The sequence below is a fragment of the Mauremys mutica genome, chromosome 14 (assembly GCF_020497125.1).
Source record: "Mauremys mutica isolate MM-2020 ecotype Southern chromosome 14, ASM2049712v1, whole genome shotgun sequence".
NCBI lineage: Eukaryota > Metazoa > Chordata > Testudines > Geoemydidae > Mauremys > Mauremys mutica.
Window position 1 is genome coordinate 6007254 of NC_059085.1, and position 20495 is coordinate 6027748.

The 20495-nt window shown below is 50.3% G+C and overlaps 1 protein-coding gene across 3 annotated transcripts in view; it reads right to left on the reverse strand.

Annotated features, from left to right (window-relative positions):
* Nucleotides 1–15012: 15012 nt before the first annotated feature.
* The window catches only part of ST3GAL2 (ST3 beta-galactoside alpha-2,3-sialyltransferase 2), a 90956-nt gene continuing 85473 nt past the window's right edge, over nt 15013–20495 (reverse strand). For 2 of the 3 annotated variants that reach the window (XM_044986926.1, XM_044986927.1), the window contains one exon: nt 15015–19842. In XM_044986926.1, coding sequence (XP_044842861.1) covers nt 19669–19842 — 174 coding nt within the window. In that variant the 3' untranslated portion in view covers nt 15015–19668. Of the gene's footprint in view, nt 19843–20495 lie in introns of all 3 variants that reach the window. The other variant, XM_044986928.1, reaches the window with a different exon arrangement.

Below are 20495 nucleotides of genomic sequence, written 5' to 3' on the forward strand. Positions count from 1 at the left end.
GAGCTCATTCCTCTCCAGAATGTGGAATTGAACACAGGATTCCCGAGGCTATGGCTACAGGACGCAACTTTTACACGGCTGTGCTGCTAAAAGGCGTGCAGTATAGCTGCTGTTTGTCGGCAGGAAAGAGCTCTCCTGCTGACAAAAAACTTCCATTCCCCACGAGCAGCAGCAGCTTTGTCGACTGGACATAGCTCCTGCTGACAAAGCGCTGTTCACACTGGCGCTTTTCGTCAGTAAAACTTTTGTCGTTCGGAAGGGGGGGGTGTATGTGTGTTTTTGTTTTTTTGTTTTTTTTAACACCCCTGAATGACAAAAGTTTGACTGATGAAGTGCCAGTGTAGAAATAACATTCCTCTGCTATCTGACTGTGAAATCCACCAGCACAGTGTGTGTCTCATCCTCCTCTAGTAGCAGGTCTTCTAATGTATGGCTGGAAGGAACCTTGAGAGGTCTTCTAATCTATCTCCCTGCACTAAGGCAGGACCAAGTAAACCTGGACCATCCCTGACAAGTGTTTGTCCAACCTGGTCTTAGGGCTTGGCTACACTTACAAATTTGCAGCGCTGCAGCAGGGTGTGAAAACACACCCTCTCCAGCGCTGCAAATTGCGGCGCTGCAAAGCGCCAGTGTGGTCAAAGCCCCAGCGCTGGGAGCGCGGCTCCCAGCGCTGTCCGTTATTCCCCACAGGGAGGTGGAGTACGGACAGCACTGGGAGAGCTCTCTCCCAGCGCTGGGGCTTTGACTACACTTAGCGCTTCAAAGCGCTGCCGCGGCAGCTCTTTGAAGCGCTAAGTGTAGCCACAGCCTCTAAATCCTCCACTGATGGGGATTTCATAACCTCCCTTGGAAGCCTTTTCCAGTGTTTAACTATCCTTATAGTTTGGAAGTTTTTCCGCATATGTAACCTAAATCTCCCTTGCTGCAAATCAAGCCAAGTATTTTTTGTTCTACCGACAAGGGACATGGAGAACAATTGACCACCATCATCTTTGTAACAGCCCTTAAGACTATTTCCAGTCCCCGCTCAGTCCTCTTTTCTCAAGACTAAACATGTCCAGCTTTTTTTAACCTTTCCTCAAGGTTAGGTTATCTAAACATTTTATCATTTTTCTTGCTCTCCTTTGGTCTCTCTCCATTTTGTCCACATCTTTCTTAAAGTGTGGCACCCAAAACTGGACACAACATTCCAACTGGTGCCTCACCAGTGCCAAGTAGAATGGAACAGTTACCTTCCGTGTCTTGTACAGGACACTACTGTTAATACACCCAGAATTATATTAGTCTTTTTCTCAACTGTATCACATAATTGACTCATGTTCAATTTGTGATCCACTCGATGCCCATCCTTTTCTGCAGTTCTGTTGCCTAGCCAGTTATTCCCCCTTTTGAAGTTGTGCATTTGATTTTTTTCCTTCCTAAGTGTAAGACTTTTACTTGTCTTTACCGAATTTCATCTGGTTGATTTCAGTCCAATTCTACAATTTATCAAGGTCATTTTGAATTTTTGTCCCATCCTTCAGACCACTTGAAACCCCTTCCAGCTTGGAGTTAGCCGCATGTTTTATAAGCATACTCTGCACACCATTACCTGAGTCATAAATGAAAATATTGAATCTTTCTGAATCCAGGACAGACCCTGTGGGACCAAACTAGATATACCTCCTAGTTTGACAGCAAACCATTGATACTTACTCTTTGAGAATGGTTTTTCAACCAGTTGTGCATCCACCTTATAGTAATTTCCTCTGTACCACATTTCCCAGTTTGCTTATGAGAATGTCATGTGAGACTGTCAAAAGCCTTACTAAAAATCAAGATATGTCTACAGCTTCCCCCTATCTTCTAGGCCAGTAATCCCACCCCTCCTTCTTGCCGTCTCAAACATCTCCCCCCAAGCCATGTACTTCTCCACCACCTAATTCCACTCCTAGCCAGCATTCACATGTATAATTTATTTCAAAAACAGCTTCAGTGCCGCCTTCTACAGTTTTCTGCTGTACTTAGATTACATCACCCTCCACCCCCCCCCAAAAAGAAGCCTTTGACAGATTCTAACAACCTGCCTCCTTTTTTTATTTTCAAGTTTCTGTTCAGGGTTTGATTTAAACTTAAAGCGGCTGTGTGATACTAAGGTTCAACAGCCAGAACATCTTCTCTTGTGCCACACAGGTGCTCTGAGGCACAACTGGCTCGCAACCTTCTCGAATACTAGGACTGCACATGCTTAGTGTAATCTGCTTGGCATGTGAGTAATAGGCATGTGGCTATCTTGAGAGTTACACGCTTTGGCAAATACTATTGAAATATGGTTTTCAATTTTGCTCCCCCACAAGAGTAGTGGGCAAAGATCAGAGCCCTGGTTTGATTCCTAGGTCTGTGCAAAAAAAGGTAGTAGACTGTGAGTCTTGAGAGGCTGTTTTTCTCAGGGAGACTGTATCTCAAGAACCTTGCAGTCAAATAACTCCAGATGTGTGTATCTAACCCTATCCCACAGCCCCATGAGGCATACTAAGTTTCAAGGCCATCTGAGTAACCATGTGGATTTAGAGCACTTAAGAGTCCAGCTTTAACAATAGCTAAGGCAACCAAGAAAGAAATGCACTGACCATTCTCTGCGAGAGACACCTGGATGTTTCTGGACTTCAGATAGAACTATTGGGCAGCCAACCTTCACACAATGGCAGCAGAGTGTATTTCTTTAGGTTCTGGACAGCTCCATAGCCTGGCCTATTATGAAAACCCAGCACACAAATGCTGGACATTTTCATACTATTGTGAACTCTCAACTAGGGGTCTGTGGCCACCTGAGGGTCCACAAGCCATTTCAGGGGGTCCATAACACCCTCCCCCACGGCTGAAGCCCAGAGGCACCTCGCCCTCCCGCTAGGCCCTGGAATTTTTATAGCACGTTGTGGGGTGGGGCTCAGAAAGAAAATCACTGAGAACCCCTGTTCTGCTACATTTGATATAGAGCTGTGGGGGAGCTGCGACTAGATGGTGACATGCTGCTGTAAGGCAGGGTGACCAGACAGCAAATGTGAAAAATTGGGACGGGGTGGGGGGTAATAAGAGCCTATGTAAGAAAAAGACCCAAAAATCGGGACTGTCCCTATAAAATCGGGACATCTGGTCACCCTACTGTGAGGAAAGAGTCTCTGGGAAAACAAGGGCTCAGGGAAAAGGGGAGAGATGGAGCCAAAGAGCAGGCTCTGGGCTCTGCCTACTCTGTTTGAAAGGTCACTTCCTTGCAGTGTGGATTCAATCAGTGGGTGTGGCTGATGTGCAAGTGCCCTGCCGGGAGAGGCTCGGAGGCTGTTTGGGAAGCTGGGACACACTTACGTAGGGAAATGGCTGAAGTACGTAGGTAGGGCCCTATGAAATCCGCTTTCTCACTGGGGATTTGGGGATTTACTATTTTTGGATTTTGGTGTTTTTCCATTTTTTTTTTAAATTAATTCCAGCTTTATGGGGCTTGTTTAAATCAAAATTGTTTGATACATTGACAACATTTTGTAGTCTCACTATAAATGCCCCAAAATGTTCAGAATTGGATTGCAATGGGAAAAACTGATTTTACCAAAAAACAAAAAAATCCTACAATTTAAGCAATACAGCCTGCAGATTTACAGTACATGGTAAAAGTGGCACATTTTAAATCACTTTTTAAAGTAGCATTTGATAATATGACCAAACTGACATTGCTGAACAGTGACACTAGAAGTCCACAGAACTGGGGGGGCGGGAGGGAGGGGCTGTGTTGGGGGAGGAGGTGTGCCTGAGGGAGCACTGTCTCTAAGCAGAGCACTCACCAGCCTCAACACTTGTTCAGACAGCAGCTGGCAGCAACCACTCCTGAGCCAGAGGCTGGTGCACAGACAGGCGCCCTTGTGTCCTCTCCCCCCATCCCAGCCGAGTGGCGATCGGGTCCACCGGCAGGGGGAGGGGGACCCCCTAACATCAGCCCACCCCTCCCTACCCTGCTCTGCCTGCCTGCTGCTGTGGAGAGCGGGATTCGGCATTAACGGTTTCATTCCGTGATTCCGTCTGTGTTCTCATTAACGCAGATTTCATAGGGCCCTATCTAGGTATGGGCATAGACTGCCTTTAACTGTGGATTGCACTGTAGATCTGATTCTCTGTAAAATCCTGGGTATGGCTGGCAACGTGAAATCACACGAACTGGTCTTTTCGTATGGTCTGGCTCTGTGAGGTCAGACTGAAAGGTCTTCTTTGCACAGTAGGAAAAGGACAGACGCGGGGGAGTGCGTTATTCTCTTCAGCAGTTCCTTTTTGTAGTTCCTTGACAGCAAGATCCCAGTTGCATGTGTGGCTTAATTCTCCCTGGCAGGGTCAGGTTTTCTGTTTGTTATTTTTAATTATTGAAATGCTCTTCTCTTGTTTGTAACCTACGCATATGTTTGTGAATCTAATTGCGGAGCAGACGCAGAAAATTGTCAACGTTCCCCTGAGACAACGTTCCCCTGAGAGCTTCCTGCTGGTTTACACGGCATGTAGACAGCATCCATGTGGGTGTCTGTCAGTGAGGTTTGGCTACTTGTTGCCTGGCTGTTGCCAGCTAAAAGGCTTTAGTATCAGAGGAAGGATGCATCCTCCTGGTTAGCAAAAAAAAGCACCACATTTCATGACCAGATTGTTGATTTACAACTAAATATATTTTGATGGTTCCCAACCAAGGAAAGTCAACCTCTCTTTAGAAAAATGACTAAGTGCAAATGCAACACACAAATAAAATTGATGATTTAAAGTAAGATTTTGTGGGTGGTGATTTACAACGCTCTCATTTAAATCAAATCACCCTGATCTGAGCAATTTAAAAATGTTACCTGAACTCAAGGTGGTTTAGGTCTAAAAGAACCTGGCTTTTGTATGAATTTAAGTTCGTTCTATTTACCGTTCCTAATCTATTTTCATGAACATTGTTTGGGGGCGGGGGGTGCAAGGAGGACCAGTCCCATAAAGAAGGTTACCCTGCAAAAGGGGAAATGCGGCCAAGGGGTGGGGGCAGCAGAGTGGCATGGATGGGGGGGTGGCGGCAGGGGAAGAGGAGGCGACGGAGGGAATGAAGGAGGCAGGCCCTTTCCCTCCAGCCCGTCCCGGTTTGGAGAAGAGAAAGGGGGATCTAACTCTCAGGCTGAGAAGAACCAAACAGGAAATGAGAAAATGCTCCTGAAAAGCCTCCCAAGCCAAGCGAAAAGCCGGGGGAAGGGAGGGAAAGGACGAAGGACCCAGTGGGTTGATGGGAAGGGTTGACCAAAGGAGCTGGCACCGTTTGATGGTCACTGAAAACTGGGTATCATGTTGTAGGTGCTCCTGCCCCTTCTGGGAGCTGGGATTCCTCCTCCACGGCAGAAAGTAATATTGCCAGACGTGTGTGTTCAGATTCTGGCACCGAAATCCACAGAAAGGGACTTAGCTGAAGAGCTCTGATTGGGTGCTGCCACTTCTCAGCACCTCTGCACTACCCTTCTCACTGACGTGGGATTTTCAGCCCCTCTGTGTAAGTGGCCTGAATTCAGGGTGTCTAAGTGTATGTACCCAAGTCTGCAAACTCTGGGTTAAGCCCTGAGGTGCTGGCTAGAAAGGGACTTGGCGAGAAGACAGGTTGTCTAATCCAGAGGTTTTCAGCCTGTGGGTCGGGACCCGAAATTGGGTCACCAGAATATTTCAAAAGGTCACATGGCAGTTCCTGTCCCACGGGGCCGACTGGGCTCCCTTCCCTGCCGCAGTCACTGCAACCTCTGGGCTCCCAGCACCACTCAGCTTTGGCCCAGCCGTCATGACGACTGCAGTCTGGGTAGGCCAAACTTGAGTGAGTGACCCGGCAACCCCCTGAGCCATGTCACAACTCCACTCACACAAATGTGGTCGAATTGGGGGATGGGGAAGCCAACCTGAGTGGTGCTGCTCCCCCAAGGTTGCACCACCCAGAGTGGAGAGCCAGGCCCAGCCAGCCCCACACCACAGGCACTGTAGGAGCCACCACTGTGGGGTGAGTGCTGCCAGGACCCAACCCGCCGGGAGGCAGGATCTGACCAAAACCACCCCAAGGCCTCCACCCCCAGACTATTTACTGGGTCACAACAGGCCATAAACGTTTACAAGTGGATCCTGAGCCCACAAAGGGTGAGACGCACTGGTCTAATCTGGAGTGGACCCTCAATTCTTACAAGTGATTCTAGCTAGAAAAAAATTCCTGTCAGGCAGTTATATGTTTATAGTCTTCACGCAGGTAACAAACACTATAATTAGGTGCTTGAACACTACAGAGATGGGCACAGTATAAGAATCTGATCAGTTTTCAAAACTTCTACCTCTTGGATTGACGTCTTTCATGCTTGGACTCTGTCTAACAAAGTGACTGCTGACACACAACCCCCGGGACTGTCCGTGTGTCTTGGATGTGCAGTCAAAAGCATGTTCCTTTCTTAGCAGCGGGTTCACCTTATCCATAGGGTTTTTTATTAGTTAATCTCTGAATTCAGTAACTCTCCAAAGACCTTAGTCACTAGTGCAAATTAAGCAACTGCCTACTCTATTCCACTCAATGGGGGAACTTCTCTGTGATAAAGAGAGGGAACAAATGTGTGTGTTGCTGTGTTTGCCTTCAGGTTTGGATGTGGTGCTGGGATGGCTACGGCAGGTGTACTGGAGCCATCACTTGGGGAAGAATCTGGTTGGAGGATGTGGAGAAGAGCAGGATGAGGAAGTGGAGACAGCATCAACAGAGACAGAAGTGGACAGTGCCACAGAGGATGCTCAGAACCCACAACTGCAGGGCAATCAGAAACACAAGGAGCTTCCTAGGGGGTGTCTGGAACACACAGTGACAGAGGCATGTGAGTTAGATCAGTGCCTTCCTTTAGCAGCTGGAAGCTCAAAGAATACGCAAGCCTTCCTGCTACTGCCACTTGGTGAAGATGCTCCCTGTTCTGGGCTTCCACCACCAGAGCAAGCCCCACATGCACAGTTGTGACTCACCAGCTGGCAACTTCTTGTGATGAGATGTGGGGTTGCTGGGCCTTCCCCATAGTCACCTCACTGGTCCTGCAATGGCCTGTATCTGTCTGGATCTTCCATGACCTAATCCTGCAGCCAGATCATTTAAAAGTTCAGTGCCCTTGTGGGGTATCTAAGTCCAGCTGGAAGTGGTCAGGTCCCAAGCTGGCTTCTCCCAGATGGCTTCTTCTAAGACTTTTTGCCCAGCTTGGCCCTGGGTCAGCACAGACTCCTTCTGAATCATAGAATATCTGGGTTGGAAGGGACCTCAGGAGGTATCTAGTCCAACCCCCTGCTCAAAGCAGGACCAATCCCCAGATAGATTTTTACCCCAGTTCCCCAAATGGCCTCCTCAAGGATTGAACTCACAACCCTGGGTTTAGCAGGCCAATGCTCAAACCACTGAGCTATCCCTCCCCCCAAACATAACTGAACAGAATCACTCTTCTTTCACAGAATAGCAGGTTTCAGGGCTTCTCTTTGTTCCCACAGTAGAAATCCAAAGCTACACACAAAATTAAATGTTACAAAGCATCTTGCACCTACCCCACAGAAGCTAAAGCCTCTCATCCCATCTTGTTTCAGAGATGCAACGGAACAGAAGAGGTCTAGAAGTAGATAAAAATTCAAAACTGATTAAAAGAAATGCTATTTGATTTACATAATTCACCTGTGGAACTTGTTGCCACAATATACCCTCGAAGCCAAGAGTTAAGTGGGATTACAAAAGGGATTGGATGTTTATTTGAATAGTAAACATCCAAAGTTGCATCACATAGGATTTAAAACAAAATTATAAAGGGTAGAAACCCTCATGCTTCAGGGCATAAAACAACCACTAACTGTCAGGTGTAGGAAGAGATGTCTTCCATGGGCAGGTTATTTCATAGCTTTGTACCGCAGGGTTTCTTGCACCTTTCTTTGTAGCATCTGGAATTGGTTACTGTTGGAGACAAACTAGTGGACTAGGTGGACCACTGATCTGATCTAGTCTGGCATCAAATTGAAGAGACTGAGAACTGCTAGTCTAATATAATCAAAGAATTGCCAGGTGTGGATTGATGTCGTCTCTGTATTTCCCTGCCTTCTGCCTGGAGTAAGCATTGAGCAGGATGTAAATGGTTTGCCCAAGGGGAGCAGTTTGGAGAGGATAGCTCACTAGTTCCTTCACGACAGGAAGGTTCAATTTCTCTGTGTGAAATGGGAGTTATATTAGCCCATCGTTGCCTGTGGTTTGAACCATGTAACTGTATTTATCTCTACAGAAAGTCAGAGATGTGCTGGTGTCCTACAAAAATCAGCAGTCTGGGGTAAGTGCGATTTGATGAACTCTTCAAGAGCTGCTTCTTTCCCTGCTGTGTGACAGCTTCTGTGCCCTTACCACAAATCTTCTTGTTCAAAGCAGGGCCGCCCAGAGGGGGGGGCAAAGGGGGCAATTTGCCCCGGGCCCCGGGCTCCGCAGGGGCCCCCAAGAGAAGAGCGGAGGCTCCCGCCTCCGCCCCTCTCCTGGAGCCTCAGCGCATCAAGCGCCGAGACTCCGGCCAAGCCCCTGAGCCCCGCCCCGCTCCGAGCCGCGTGGTGAGGGGGCGGGGCTGGGAGCTCCAACGGGGCCTGAGCCCCGCCCCGCTCAGAGCGGCGTGGGGAGGGGGCGGGGCAGCTCCCTCCGCTCGGCGTGGAGCTCACAGCCCCGCCCCCTCACCACGCGGCTCTGAGCGGGACGGAGCTCAGGCCCTGCCGGCGACGCGCTCGGTAAGAGGCCGGGGCCGGGGGGGAGAAGCGGCGGCCGGGGCCGGGTGGGGGGGGAGCGGGACCCGCTGCCGTCGAAGCGCAGCCCGGTCTTCGGTGGCGGGTCCCGGAACAGAAGGGGCCCCCCGCCGCCGAAGTGCCCCGAAGGCCCGCGGCGGGGACCCCCCCCCGCCACCGAATTACCGCCGAAGACCGGGCGGCGGGTCCCGCTTCGGCGGTAATTCGGCGGCGGGGGGGCTCCTGCCGCGGGTCTTCGGGGCACTTTGGCGGCGGGTCCCGGAACGGAAGGGCCCCCCGCCGCCGAAGACCCCGGGCCCCCGGAATCCTCTGGGCGGCCCTGGTTCAAAGACTGGCAACTGACATGCCTTGGAATAGCTGGGCGCAAGGTAGCCTAGTTTATTACACCAAAAGTTTCAGTTCAGGTGGAATTCTAGGAATCCCTTCCCCCCACCCCACCCCCAGCACTTTTAAAATCATCCTGGGGGCCAAATTGGCACAGGATTGTCACACCAGTATTTCTGGTGCTTCTGCCCACTCCTGCGCGTAGTAATAGAGTGAAACTACTGTGATTGTTGCCAGTTGCAGAAGTGCCAACTCTTACCTAGAGGGTGAAGGAGCAGTGGTGTAGCAGTTCATCCAGTGATCTGTAGATGGGGCCATGAGCATTGCTGATAGGAGATAGCGCTCTGGTCTCAGGCAGACCTGGCTCTGCATCTCAATATCAGAGAACTGAGAGCGTGTGCCTGGCGTGCCAGGCTTTCAGAGTCCATATATCAGGGTGATGTACATCAGTCCTCATGGACAACACCACAGCCATGTTTTATATCAACAAACAGGGGGGTGCACGCTCCTCTCCCCTGTGCCAGGAAGCCTCATGCTGTGAGACTCAATCACCTGCAGGCATCATACCTCCCTGGGGTACAGACCGAGCTGGCGGACAGTCTCAGCAGGTCTTTTCACGGCCACGAGTGGTCCCTCCGGCTGGACATAGTGAGCTCAATCGTCCAACACTGGGGCTTTCCCCAGCTAGACCTGATCGCCACACAACGCAACAGCAAAACTGAAGAAAAATCATCCAATAGGCTGCTAGGCTGGAGTTAAAGTTTAATTTAACATTACTTATTTCCTCTTACTTAAGTGGGCTTTTCACTAATGAAGTGCCAATGGGAGTTACTTCTAGTTGTCCTAAATATAGCATAAAAATGTTGTGCTGTTAAACAGATGGTCTCTTTCATTCCAGAGGTGGCTGCCTTTCAGTGGGTGATGATTTCTTTATAAAGTTTGTAAAGCATTTAGAGATCTTGCTGGTTGAAAGGTGCTACATAGGCAAGCAAAGTTGTGCTCTTGTTGCTAGTGGTATTTTTCTGTAACAGATGCTAAATTATATACAAATACACTCTTTTTCCTGGTCACTCTTTTGGGCCTTATTTCTAGAGCTGTTTTCGATAAAGGAAGGTGCTAAGTATGTGTCAGTGCTCACAGAATTCTCCAAGGGACACAGGGCGCCTGGCCACCGGGACAGCCTGTGAGGGCTCCGTGTGGCTTGCTCCAGAAGCTGGTGTGGCCACGGCTCCTCCTGGCCGCCCGTGGGATGACTAGTGTCATTCAGTACTAGTCCCCATAGGCTCACAAGGACTGAGATTAGCTCAACCCTGCCATTGGCATTGTGGGGAGGGAAGGTATATCTTGCCCTTGCGCCACACTCCTTGCACGGTCGCGCTAGGCAAAATCCTTTTTTGCTTATTTCTCTTCAAATATGAGCTTGATACTGGGTGGGAGATCTTTTTTTTTTTTGCAGGTGGGTGTTTCTCTTCATTATTAACTTTGAAGAATTACAGTCTTATGCTCCAGTGCCACAGCCCCCCTGAACTCAGTGGGGCTCTGTGCAGTGGCAGGCATCTGCCTTTGCCAGGCAGCGTGTAGGGGTGGGGCTGTACATCTATACATGCCATATCGATAACTCTTTCAAATGTTGACTTGCTGTGAAAGTAAATGTCTCAGCCCATGTCGCTACCATGATAATTGCACCCTGTATGAAATGAAAGGATTTAAAAAAAAACTGATATAATTTTAGAACTTTTAACATTTATGAATATTACAAATTGTCAGAAATGAATGAACACGTTGAACATGAAAATATGTATGTAGCATCAGTAGAGAATCTGGCCAGCAGAGAAATCTGGCAGATGGTAGATAAGGCTTCTACAACCAGCCAAGTGAGTTCAGCAAGAACTCTGCTGATTTCACCCAGCAGGGGCGGCTCTGTGATTTTTGCCGCCCCAAGCACGGCTGTCAGGCAGCCTTCGGCAGTGTTTGTGTGGGAGGTCCGCCGGTCCCGTGGATTCGGAGGCAGCTCTGCAGGTCATCTGCCGGTCCTGTGCCTTCGGCGTACCTGCTCCAAAATTGCCGTAGAAGCCGTGGGACCGCCGGACCTCCCGCAGAAACGCCGCCGAAGGCGGACTGACTGCCGCCCTCACGGCGCCCCAGGCATGCGTTTGCTGCGCTGGTGCCTGGAGCCGCCCCTGGCAACCAGGAGAGCAAATGTCAGGGACGCAATATCCCCCTCTCTGTTATTTGCTTAGTGGGAGGTTGTGGCACTCTGTGCCTGAAACCAGCACCCTGGAAGCCCCATACTCACCCATCATATAATTATGCTATGTTGTGTTTGTACAAAGTATGCCTTGTGAGGCATCATTTTATCTGCTGAACATTAATGTCCCGGTGGATTGTATGTGCTATCATTGTATGGGAAGTTATGAAGTTTTGCTATGTGTGTGTTACTGAAATATGTTGTGCGGTTGGGAACACCCACAACCAGCCTTTCCGGTGCACAATGGAGCAGCCAGGCACTAATGGTGGCCCATTAAGGGAGTCCACCCTCACATGGGCTGCCCCAGGAACTGTACACAATGGAGACATCTCAGAGACAGCACATAGCCAATGGAGACTGCTTGACTCACGTCATAGCCAAGGCCCTACCAAATTCATGGCTGTGAAAAACGTGTCACGGACGGTGAAATCTGGTTTCCCCCGTGAAATCTGGTCTGTGTACTTTTCCCCTATACTACACAGATTTCACGGGGGAGACCAGCGTTTCTCAAACTGGGGCTCCCAACCCAAATGGGGGGGGGGTCACAAGGTTATTGTAGGGGGGCCATGGTGTTGCCACCCTTCTGTGCTGCCTGCAGAGCTGGATGACTGGAGAGTAGCAGCTGCTGGCCAGGCACCCAGCTCTGAAGGCAGTGCCCCTCCAGCAGCAGCACAGACGAAAGGATGGCAATACCATCCCATGCCATCCTTACGTCTGCACTGCTGCTAGACGTGGCCCTGTGTTCAGAGCTGGGCAGCTGGAAAGTGGTGGCTGCTGGCTGGAAGCCCAGCTCTGAAGGCAGCGCCACCACCAGCAGCAGAGCAGAAGGGTGGAAATACTGCGATCCCCCTACAATAACCTTGTGACTCCCCCTTCCCCCCTAGGCCAACTCGCTTTTGGGTCAGAACCCCTACAGTTACAACACTGTGACATTTCAGATTTAAATATTTGAAATCATTAAATTTATGATTTTAAAAACCCTAGGACTGTGAAATTGACCAAAACGGACTGTGACTGTGGTAGGGCCTAGTCACAGCAAAAGGTCTTTCTACCAAGCTGGAAGAAAGTATAAAAGAGGGGCAGTGACATCATTTGGCCTCTTTCCCCACAACTCAACACTGGGAAACACATCTGGAGGACAAAGATGGAACTGGGGGGGTGGTCACAGGCCGAAGAGACTTCCAGCCTGTGTATGGAATATCTGTGACCTGCTTGTATTATCTAACGGGGTGAACCAGTGCTTGATTTAAATCCTGTCTAGTTTATAAAACACAGATTGCAATTTTACTTTTATTTATTGGGTAACCAACTTAAAATATGTTTTATATTTTACCGTCAACAGGGTGTTTTGGTTGAGGTGCTTGGGAAATCTGCTCCGTGTACAAAAGCTGGTGCATGTCCTCTCCACAGTGAGGGAGGGGCAGGCTAGGTAATAAGCTTTCACTGGTCAGGCTTCTCCCCAGGGCAAGATGGGCCAGCTCTGGGGTACAACGCTGGGGAGCTGGAGGAATTGGCTGGAGCCTCTCTAGTGTTCGTTCGTGAGTGGCTAGGAGCAGCATTCATGTAACTCAGCTGGGTGTGGATGGCTGTGTGAGGGCAGTACCTGAAGAGGGTTGCAGCTTCTCACAGCATCACAGTGTGAGAGGGCGCTTGGGTTGGTAAGCCAGAGGGCTTAGCACTACCCCAGTTCCACATGGCACCCCAGGGAGAAACCATCACAGAGGTACCCCAAGAGTCCACAAGTTTTTCCCCATTTCATCTGCTGTAGAGGAGAATCATCAGAGGTCCCCTCGATCACAGAAACGCCTGGGAGAGTGGCTCTGAGGCAGAGGGGAAGCTGGTGGCTGAATACGTACAAAGGACTAGGGAGGATTCAAAACCTGTGGTAGGGATAGTGCAGCAAAACCTGACAAAAAGCCAAGCAGCTCCAAAAGCACAGTCTGATCCTAATCCTTGGGAGTGGTAATTCGATGGGGGTGATCTGGGGTGAGGCCCTAAAGTTCAAAATGCAGAGCGCAGGGGAGGGCCCTTCGGAGGAAGGGTTCATGACGTTATCTTCAGCATACAAAGGCCCCGCACCAGGGCTGCACCTCAGACTGTGATAGAAACAGGTTCAAAGCGTATCACAGCTGTGAAGCCTTTGTAACTATGATCTGCTGTGCAGGGGAGGCAGGAGCAGCACCAGGGTGTTTGCCACCCTAGGCAGCAGCGCTGCTCCTCTGAGCATTCGGTGGCGGGGGTCCTTCCGCTCCGTGTCTTCGGGGCACTTCGGCGGTGGGTCCCGGGGCGAGTGAAGGACCCGCTGCCGAATTTCCGCCAGAGCGGAAGGACCCCGCCGCTGAATTTCCGCCGCCGGCAAAATGCCGCCCCCCCAAATCCTGCCACCCTAGGCAACCGCCTAGGGTCACTTGGTGAAGCGCTGGCCTTGAGGGTAGGATTCTCACAGCCCCTTGCCTTGGGAGCTGAATGCCACGATGACACCTCACCATGGAGCACTGAGGGATGCGAAGAGTTAACCCTCACTGACAAGCAGACATTCTGGCTGTGCTGCGAAGGCACCGGCCGGTATTTTCCAGCAGGCCAGGGTCTGCCTCATGAAATGGTCCATAGCTGGATACTGCGGGATCGCAACCTGCACTCAGCAGAGCCCACCGGACAACTGGGAAAATGTAGGAGCAAACTCATAAGGAGATCAAAAGGATCTCGGACATGGGAATAACTGCAGAGTCAGATGGTCCCTGTGTTTCTCCAATTGTTATGAGAATTAGAATCTCCCACCCTGAAGCCAGGGCTCAATCCCCAGCCCATGCAGAGAAATCAAATTTCTGTACAGCTAGACCTGGGATAGCAACTGGGGGGGAAGTTTTTTGCTAACATTTCCTAGAACAGACAAAACCTGAAAATGCAGAAGGGATTTTGCAAGAGAGAAATTAGAATTTGGCCAGGAATAATTCCCTGGGTCCTATGGAAAGTTATTTCCAGTCTGAATAGCATGTGTTACGGACGTTATCAGCACACTTTGCCTTACAAAAAGAAACCAGATTATCGAAAGAAAAACTGTTGAATTTGTGTTATTCATTAAATGTGCAGTAATCATTTCAAAAGGAATCTAATCCCAAAATAAATTAGAACAGAGCCCTAGAAGTATTTCCTCACACTCTGTATTGCTGAAGTAGTGTATGTTTATTACAAGAATTGGAATGGCCGACCTAGCCGGTGTTATGACAGGATGATTTAAGTGAGTGCAACAAGAACTTGTGAGACTGTATACTGGGTAGCAATTAACGTATGTAACACTTTGTATAGGCAGGCAGGGTTCTCAGGCAGGGCCGGCTTTCGGACGATTCCTCTGAATTGGGCCCCGCGCCTTAGGCGCCTTTTTAATTTTTAAATTTTTTTTACCCACCGAGTGGCGGTCCGGGTCTTCGGCGGCACTTCGGCAGCAGAGGGTCATTCACTCGCTCCGGGTCTTCGGCAGCGGGTCCTTCAGTGCCGCGGAAGACCTGGAGCGAGTGAAGGACCCCCCGCTGAAGCGCCAAAGACCACCTGGACTGCCGCCGAGTATTCGACTTGGGCCCTGCAGTTCTTAAAGCCGGCCCTGTTCTCAGGTCCTACCCAGCAGATGGACCAGAGGAGGCTAGCGTGAAATCAGAGCTTTGGCCAATCTGACCATCTTTCCTCATTAGACTGTAGTGACTTCCAGCCACTGCTCATCTCCAGCTGAAATACCATACAACACCAGAGGCCTAAGGTACACACACACCAGGAGAAGGAACAGATACAGATTTTATTTTGTACAACATAAAATAAACCCCATTTTTCCAACTGTGGCACATGAAAGAAAACAAACCCCTCCAATACAATAAAAGTGCGCATAATACTGAAACCAAAGGGCAGGGGAGAGCAGGCACAGCTGTGCAGGCTGCTTACAACAGAACGCTTCAGATTAATCCTTTTATTAACAAAAAAATAGTTTTAAGACAGTCGTGTGTAGAAGTAGCAAAGTACACAGAGGCTATGGCAAAGGCTGCCAAGCTGCTCTGCAGACTGGTTTATCGGAAGGGTGGGCGAAGCCAGGGCTGGACCATGAGTCACCTTTACAAAGAGCCCGGCAGTGCAAGACATCTGGCAGATGACTGTAAATTCAGTAGGGTACCACAGGGCCCATGGGTGCACCACAGAGGAACCCTCCATTTCTCCCGTTGGTGGGAGCATTTTGGGCCCCAGTCCACCAGAGATGCATGTGAATAGCCCCACTGACTCGAATGGAGCTACTCAGCTGCATGAACCTGAGCATGTGCAGAAGGGATCTATGCAGAATTGGAACCTTGGGTTGCCTGTCAAAGTTCCTCAAGACTGAACCATCCTGGACCAGCCATGAATTGACAAACTTGCTCGCTGCAGCTCCCCGCACGTCAGGGCTGCCCCGATCCTTGGGCAGCCCTGACTGAGTGCAGAGCTATTTCTGAATTGTTTTGATGGTGATGGAGATAGCTGAGACTGCCCCAGTTTGAGTCCAAGCTGGTTCTGCTCGTCTCCTCTCCATCTCTGCTCCATGCTGGAAGGCACCAGTGCACCTTGCCCATAGCCTCTGTGTAGTTTCCTCTCTGTACAGTACAGTGGTATTTGTAGACAACGCACCCCACATTCCCATTGCCGTGGGGGTGAGTTGCAGCATGCTCATGCAGGTGTTTGTTGGCCAGTCTGCTAAGGAAAGAAGTGTTAGCAAGTCCTTGCAGCAGGGTGAACTAACTGAAAAATGGAATCACCCCTCCTCCTCCAGATGGGCAATGCCCACCGAACTGTGGGGAGTGCGCTTTGCAGGGCACCAAGACACGAGACCACATGGGAACATCCCAGTTGTTGGTTGGGTGGCTCCTGTCACTCCCTGATTGTCAAGCCAGTCCCGCCTCTGCCCATCAGCCAGGAGTGAGACCAGCCCTTCCAAAGACACCAACTGGATTTTTAACCACGTGCTTCTCCCATCCCGTTGCACCAGCCAGCACCAAGAGCAGCAGCAGGGATGGAAGTGCAGCAGCAGCTCCAGAAAAGGCCGTGTCTGGCAGCCTCTCTGCTCTCCCCACGCCGGGCATTTTTCAGCTAACCCCAGCACCTCGCTCGGATTGGTTTTTACCACGGCGGCATGGAAACAAGGAAGGAAGCAGCCAAGACTGCCACTAAAAGCAGACGACATCGACATCCTGGCATGGTTCATGAGCCCCAGACACTGCAGGGTCAGTGGGTGGAGGCCAGTGTGACAGACAGTATGTGATTCAAGGCACTCTTTGGTGCTCATGGTTTGTTTTTTATTTCTAAAGATGGCTGAGACTGGGCTTGCACTGAACCACTTCTCCCGGCCCTGGTTCCCAAGAAGAGAGCGGTGCAGAAAGAACACAGGTTTCACTGCCCTCTCCAACTCCCCAGCATGCAATGACTTGCTGGGTCTTGGTTTCCAATACACTAGTACAAGCCTCAGAGGGTCACTACTGTGGAGTTACTTCTTTTGTCCTGGATTATCCAAAATGACTGCTCGGCAGGCAGGTCATGTGATCGCATGACATCACAAGAGTTTTAAAAAACAGCCTCAGACCTTCACCCACCTCACGTCTTCAGAGCCCTGTAGACTGAAAACAAGAGCCAGCCCTTTGTACTGGCCCAAGGACGTCCATGTCACAACTGCAGAAGAACCCTCACAACGGCAGAGATGGCCATCCAGAAACGCCACAGATACAAGAAGAACCCCCTTTCCCCGTCCTAATTTCTTTAAATAACTATTGCAAAAAGGAGATCTGGCCACTCTGGGCCCTGTCTCCCAACACCACACAATCCAACTATGATACAAACCGGAATAAATTATTCCATTCAATACTGTTTGGCATGATTGCATTTTATTTAGTCCATCAGATACCGACCTGAAAAACCCAACCAACCAAGGAACCGTTCTCCTTCGATTTGGCTAATACCTGTGAGAACATTTCATAGCTGCAGGCTTTGCTCCCTAATGGAACACCCCCCCGTTTGGACCAATTTCCCCAAACAAACAGGGAAGCCTCCTCTGTAGTTGGATGAGGTTATTTCACTCTCTTTGCATCCTACTGCTAGGCCAGGAGCTCTCACTTGACCGTGTCTGTAGCCTTAAACCTCACAAAGGCAGAAGAGACGAGAGTTCCCAGTGCAAAGCAGGGACTGGCTTAGGTTGGGCTCCAGTCCAAGCTAAAATGAGTGCACAGGAAGGGCAGGACACCCCTACTGGGTGAGAAGAGTGAAGGGTATGCAGAAAGATCTCGGCTTGCAAAAGGGAGCCTGTGAAAGTCAGCGGACATGAGATACTCCTTCCAGTGGTTATAAGATTTCACAGAAGCCTTTCCTGTTACCCTTAACTCAGACTCCTGCCCATGGATGAGTCAAATCCTAGAGGTCCTTCATGATTAAAAACGGGCCAAGCGCTTCAGGGTTTGAGCCGTCTAGATTTGGTTTTTCATTTTTAAACACACTTCATCCACCCACCTTCTAAGTGTTCTACAATTTGCTCTTCTGTCTAGTAACAGAAAGGAAATCCATGTTTTCCTCTCTCTAGCGTGCAGAAGCACCCCCAGCCCAAGCACTAACGTTGGGATCTCCATCAAGGACGGCCCCCTGCCTTGATTCACAGAGCTTTCAGCGGGTACCTCTCTGGCAAGGTCTCTACAAATCCATGCTCCCTGCTCCCCACCTCTCTCCTGTCAAGTCTTCCTTTGATGTCCACCGGCCAACTCTCACTAGCTGCCCCCGCTGTCTCTTTGCAGGGGCAAATTAGCATCAGCAATGCTGAGAAGCAGCCATCTAGAGAGGAGAGTCTCTGCTCTTAACATCAGCAATGAGATCCGCTGTCTATCTGCTAGGACAATCCCTTCGCCACACCCTGGCAACTTCCAGCTAAATGGCTAGTTGCTACCGCAGCTCCATTCCGATGCGAGGACGAGCGGGGAAATTTACAATGAACCTGGAAAAGCAGGACCGTACCCAGCTGCGGGCCACCGCTTCCCTGTCATCAGAACTTGCCAAGGCTCTTACAAGGACAGCTTGTTGCAAGAACATGCTCTGGTGGAAGAGATCATGGAGGCAACATTTGTGGGGGAGGGACGGGTGTGGGGAGGTAGGGTGTGGTTCTAGAGTAGAGAATTCCCCCTTCCCTCTCTAAACCCAGGTGGGATTGGGATGGAGATGGGGAAAGGGTCTAAGCCACAGGTTCTTCAGATTTCTTCGCTGCCTTTGGCCTGGCTTCTCTTCATTCGGCCCTATCAGTCAGTCCCAGAGCAAGACACTGCCCCTTCTCACGGGAGTAAAGAGGCAGACACCAGGCGTTAAAGGGAGGTTCCCTTCCTCTCCGTTCCTCCCACTTATTGAGACTAGCTCCCAACCAGCTTTAACCACTGGTCAAGTCTCAGAAGCTTCCAGGTTGCCAAGACCCTACATCAGAAGCACCCAGATGCTGCTTCTCCCTCTTGATGTTTCCAGTGGCTTTAAAATCCGCTGCTCAGCAAGAACTCTTCTCAGCAGGCTCCATTCCTAATCGTTTGGACCCAGCTGGCTGTCAAAAAGCCATGAACCGCCCCACACCCCTTCCTCTACTCCCCCATCCCCTCCCTTTGCCAAGCTGGAACTTCCCCAGTCAAACTGATTGTGCCCACACCCAAAAGGAACTGATTGTCCATTCAGTACTTTGAACCAGATTGTACAAAACAAAGAGACGCTGGAGCCTCCTCTGGGCGAGCGATTGCCGGTCTCAAAGAACGTTAAAAAAGGAGACGTTCACCTGGGTGTTTCCAGGCTTGTTCCAAACAGTTCCGGCTGGGGCTCAGAATGGGGCGGCTCGTGTAAAAACCACCCCATTCCATAGGGTCACAGGCTAGTGTTATTGCACTGGGAGACTGTTCAAAACATGCAGCTTTGCCTTCGGCCTGCGGCCACGATTGGTTGGGCTTTGTTCTGAAATTATGATTGGTTTAAAAAAAAAAAAAAAAAGAGCAGCATTTGGTTTGACCATGAGGAGAACCGGGCTGGAAGCCCCCAACATAACCAGGGGCCGGTTTTCTTTGTAAATCCTTTTCATCCGAAACCTTTAAACCAAAAGAAGTTTCCTTTTCTTTCTAAAGATGATTGACCGGCAGAACCAAGTACCCCCGCTTGGCCACTGGTCAGGTGGGGTCACAGACCGAACCCTGTAGCTCATTGTGATTGGTTGGGGATCTGTCAGAGCGAGGCCAGTGACAGCTATCCCGTCTCTTGAAACCTGATTCTGAAATGAAAGCTAGAGGACAGAGCCCAGAGCGTCAGTTGCCGCGGTAAACTTCGATCTTGCTGGTTTTCGCCAGCATGTCAATTATGTGCGCCTCAAAGTCCGCATCGTGCACCCCGGTCTTCCGGAACTCCCCTGCGTAGCGATTGTTCTCCCAGTAATGGTGCCAGTTGCCCCGGCTGTCTGCCCCGAATCCAAAGACATTCACCTGCAGCCAGAGAGGGGGAATAGCAATTACATCAAGAGCATCAGAGCTCGGCAGGCAGAGGTGCTGCTTTGGGGCAGGAAGGTGCATTGTGGGTTTTTCTGCCTACCTCTGACACATCAGGCATTAGCCAAGGCTGGGCCCAGCATGCTGGGCTGGTGCTTGATCCAGCCTGGGAAATCCCGCACTCTGGTGTAACACGGTACGTTACAGCAATCTGCTCAGGGAACCCTTTCTGCGCACCAGTCTGGAGCCCAGGCATTAGGAGTCGTCACACTGAGATCTGTGCGGTCCATCGGACAGACAGAACCCCGGATGTGCTAGGCAGGCCAAGAGCACAGCCTCATGCTGTAGTCTGGGGAGGAGTGTCAGTGGCATGGGCTGGAATTAAGGTCTCTCTCGCTCTCTTTTCAGATTGGGTCACAGTCTATGGGCACCAGTGTGTTATGTAACACGGGGGGGGGGGCGGAAGGTCTCTGGCCTGGGTCATGCAGGAGGTCGGTCTAGATGATCGCAATGGCCCCATCTCATTTGGGATCTCGGAGAGACGACCGTTTGGGGCTGTATTTCGCCTGAACGAAGAGCTTCTAAGGGCTGGCTGGGGAAAGGTACCAGGCAGTACAGTGGGCTTCAGATAAACCCCGGGAAGAAGCTAC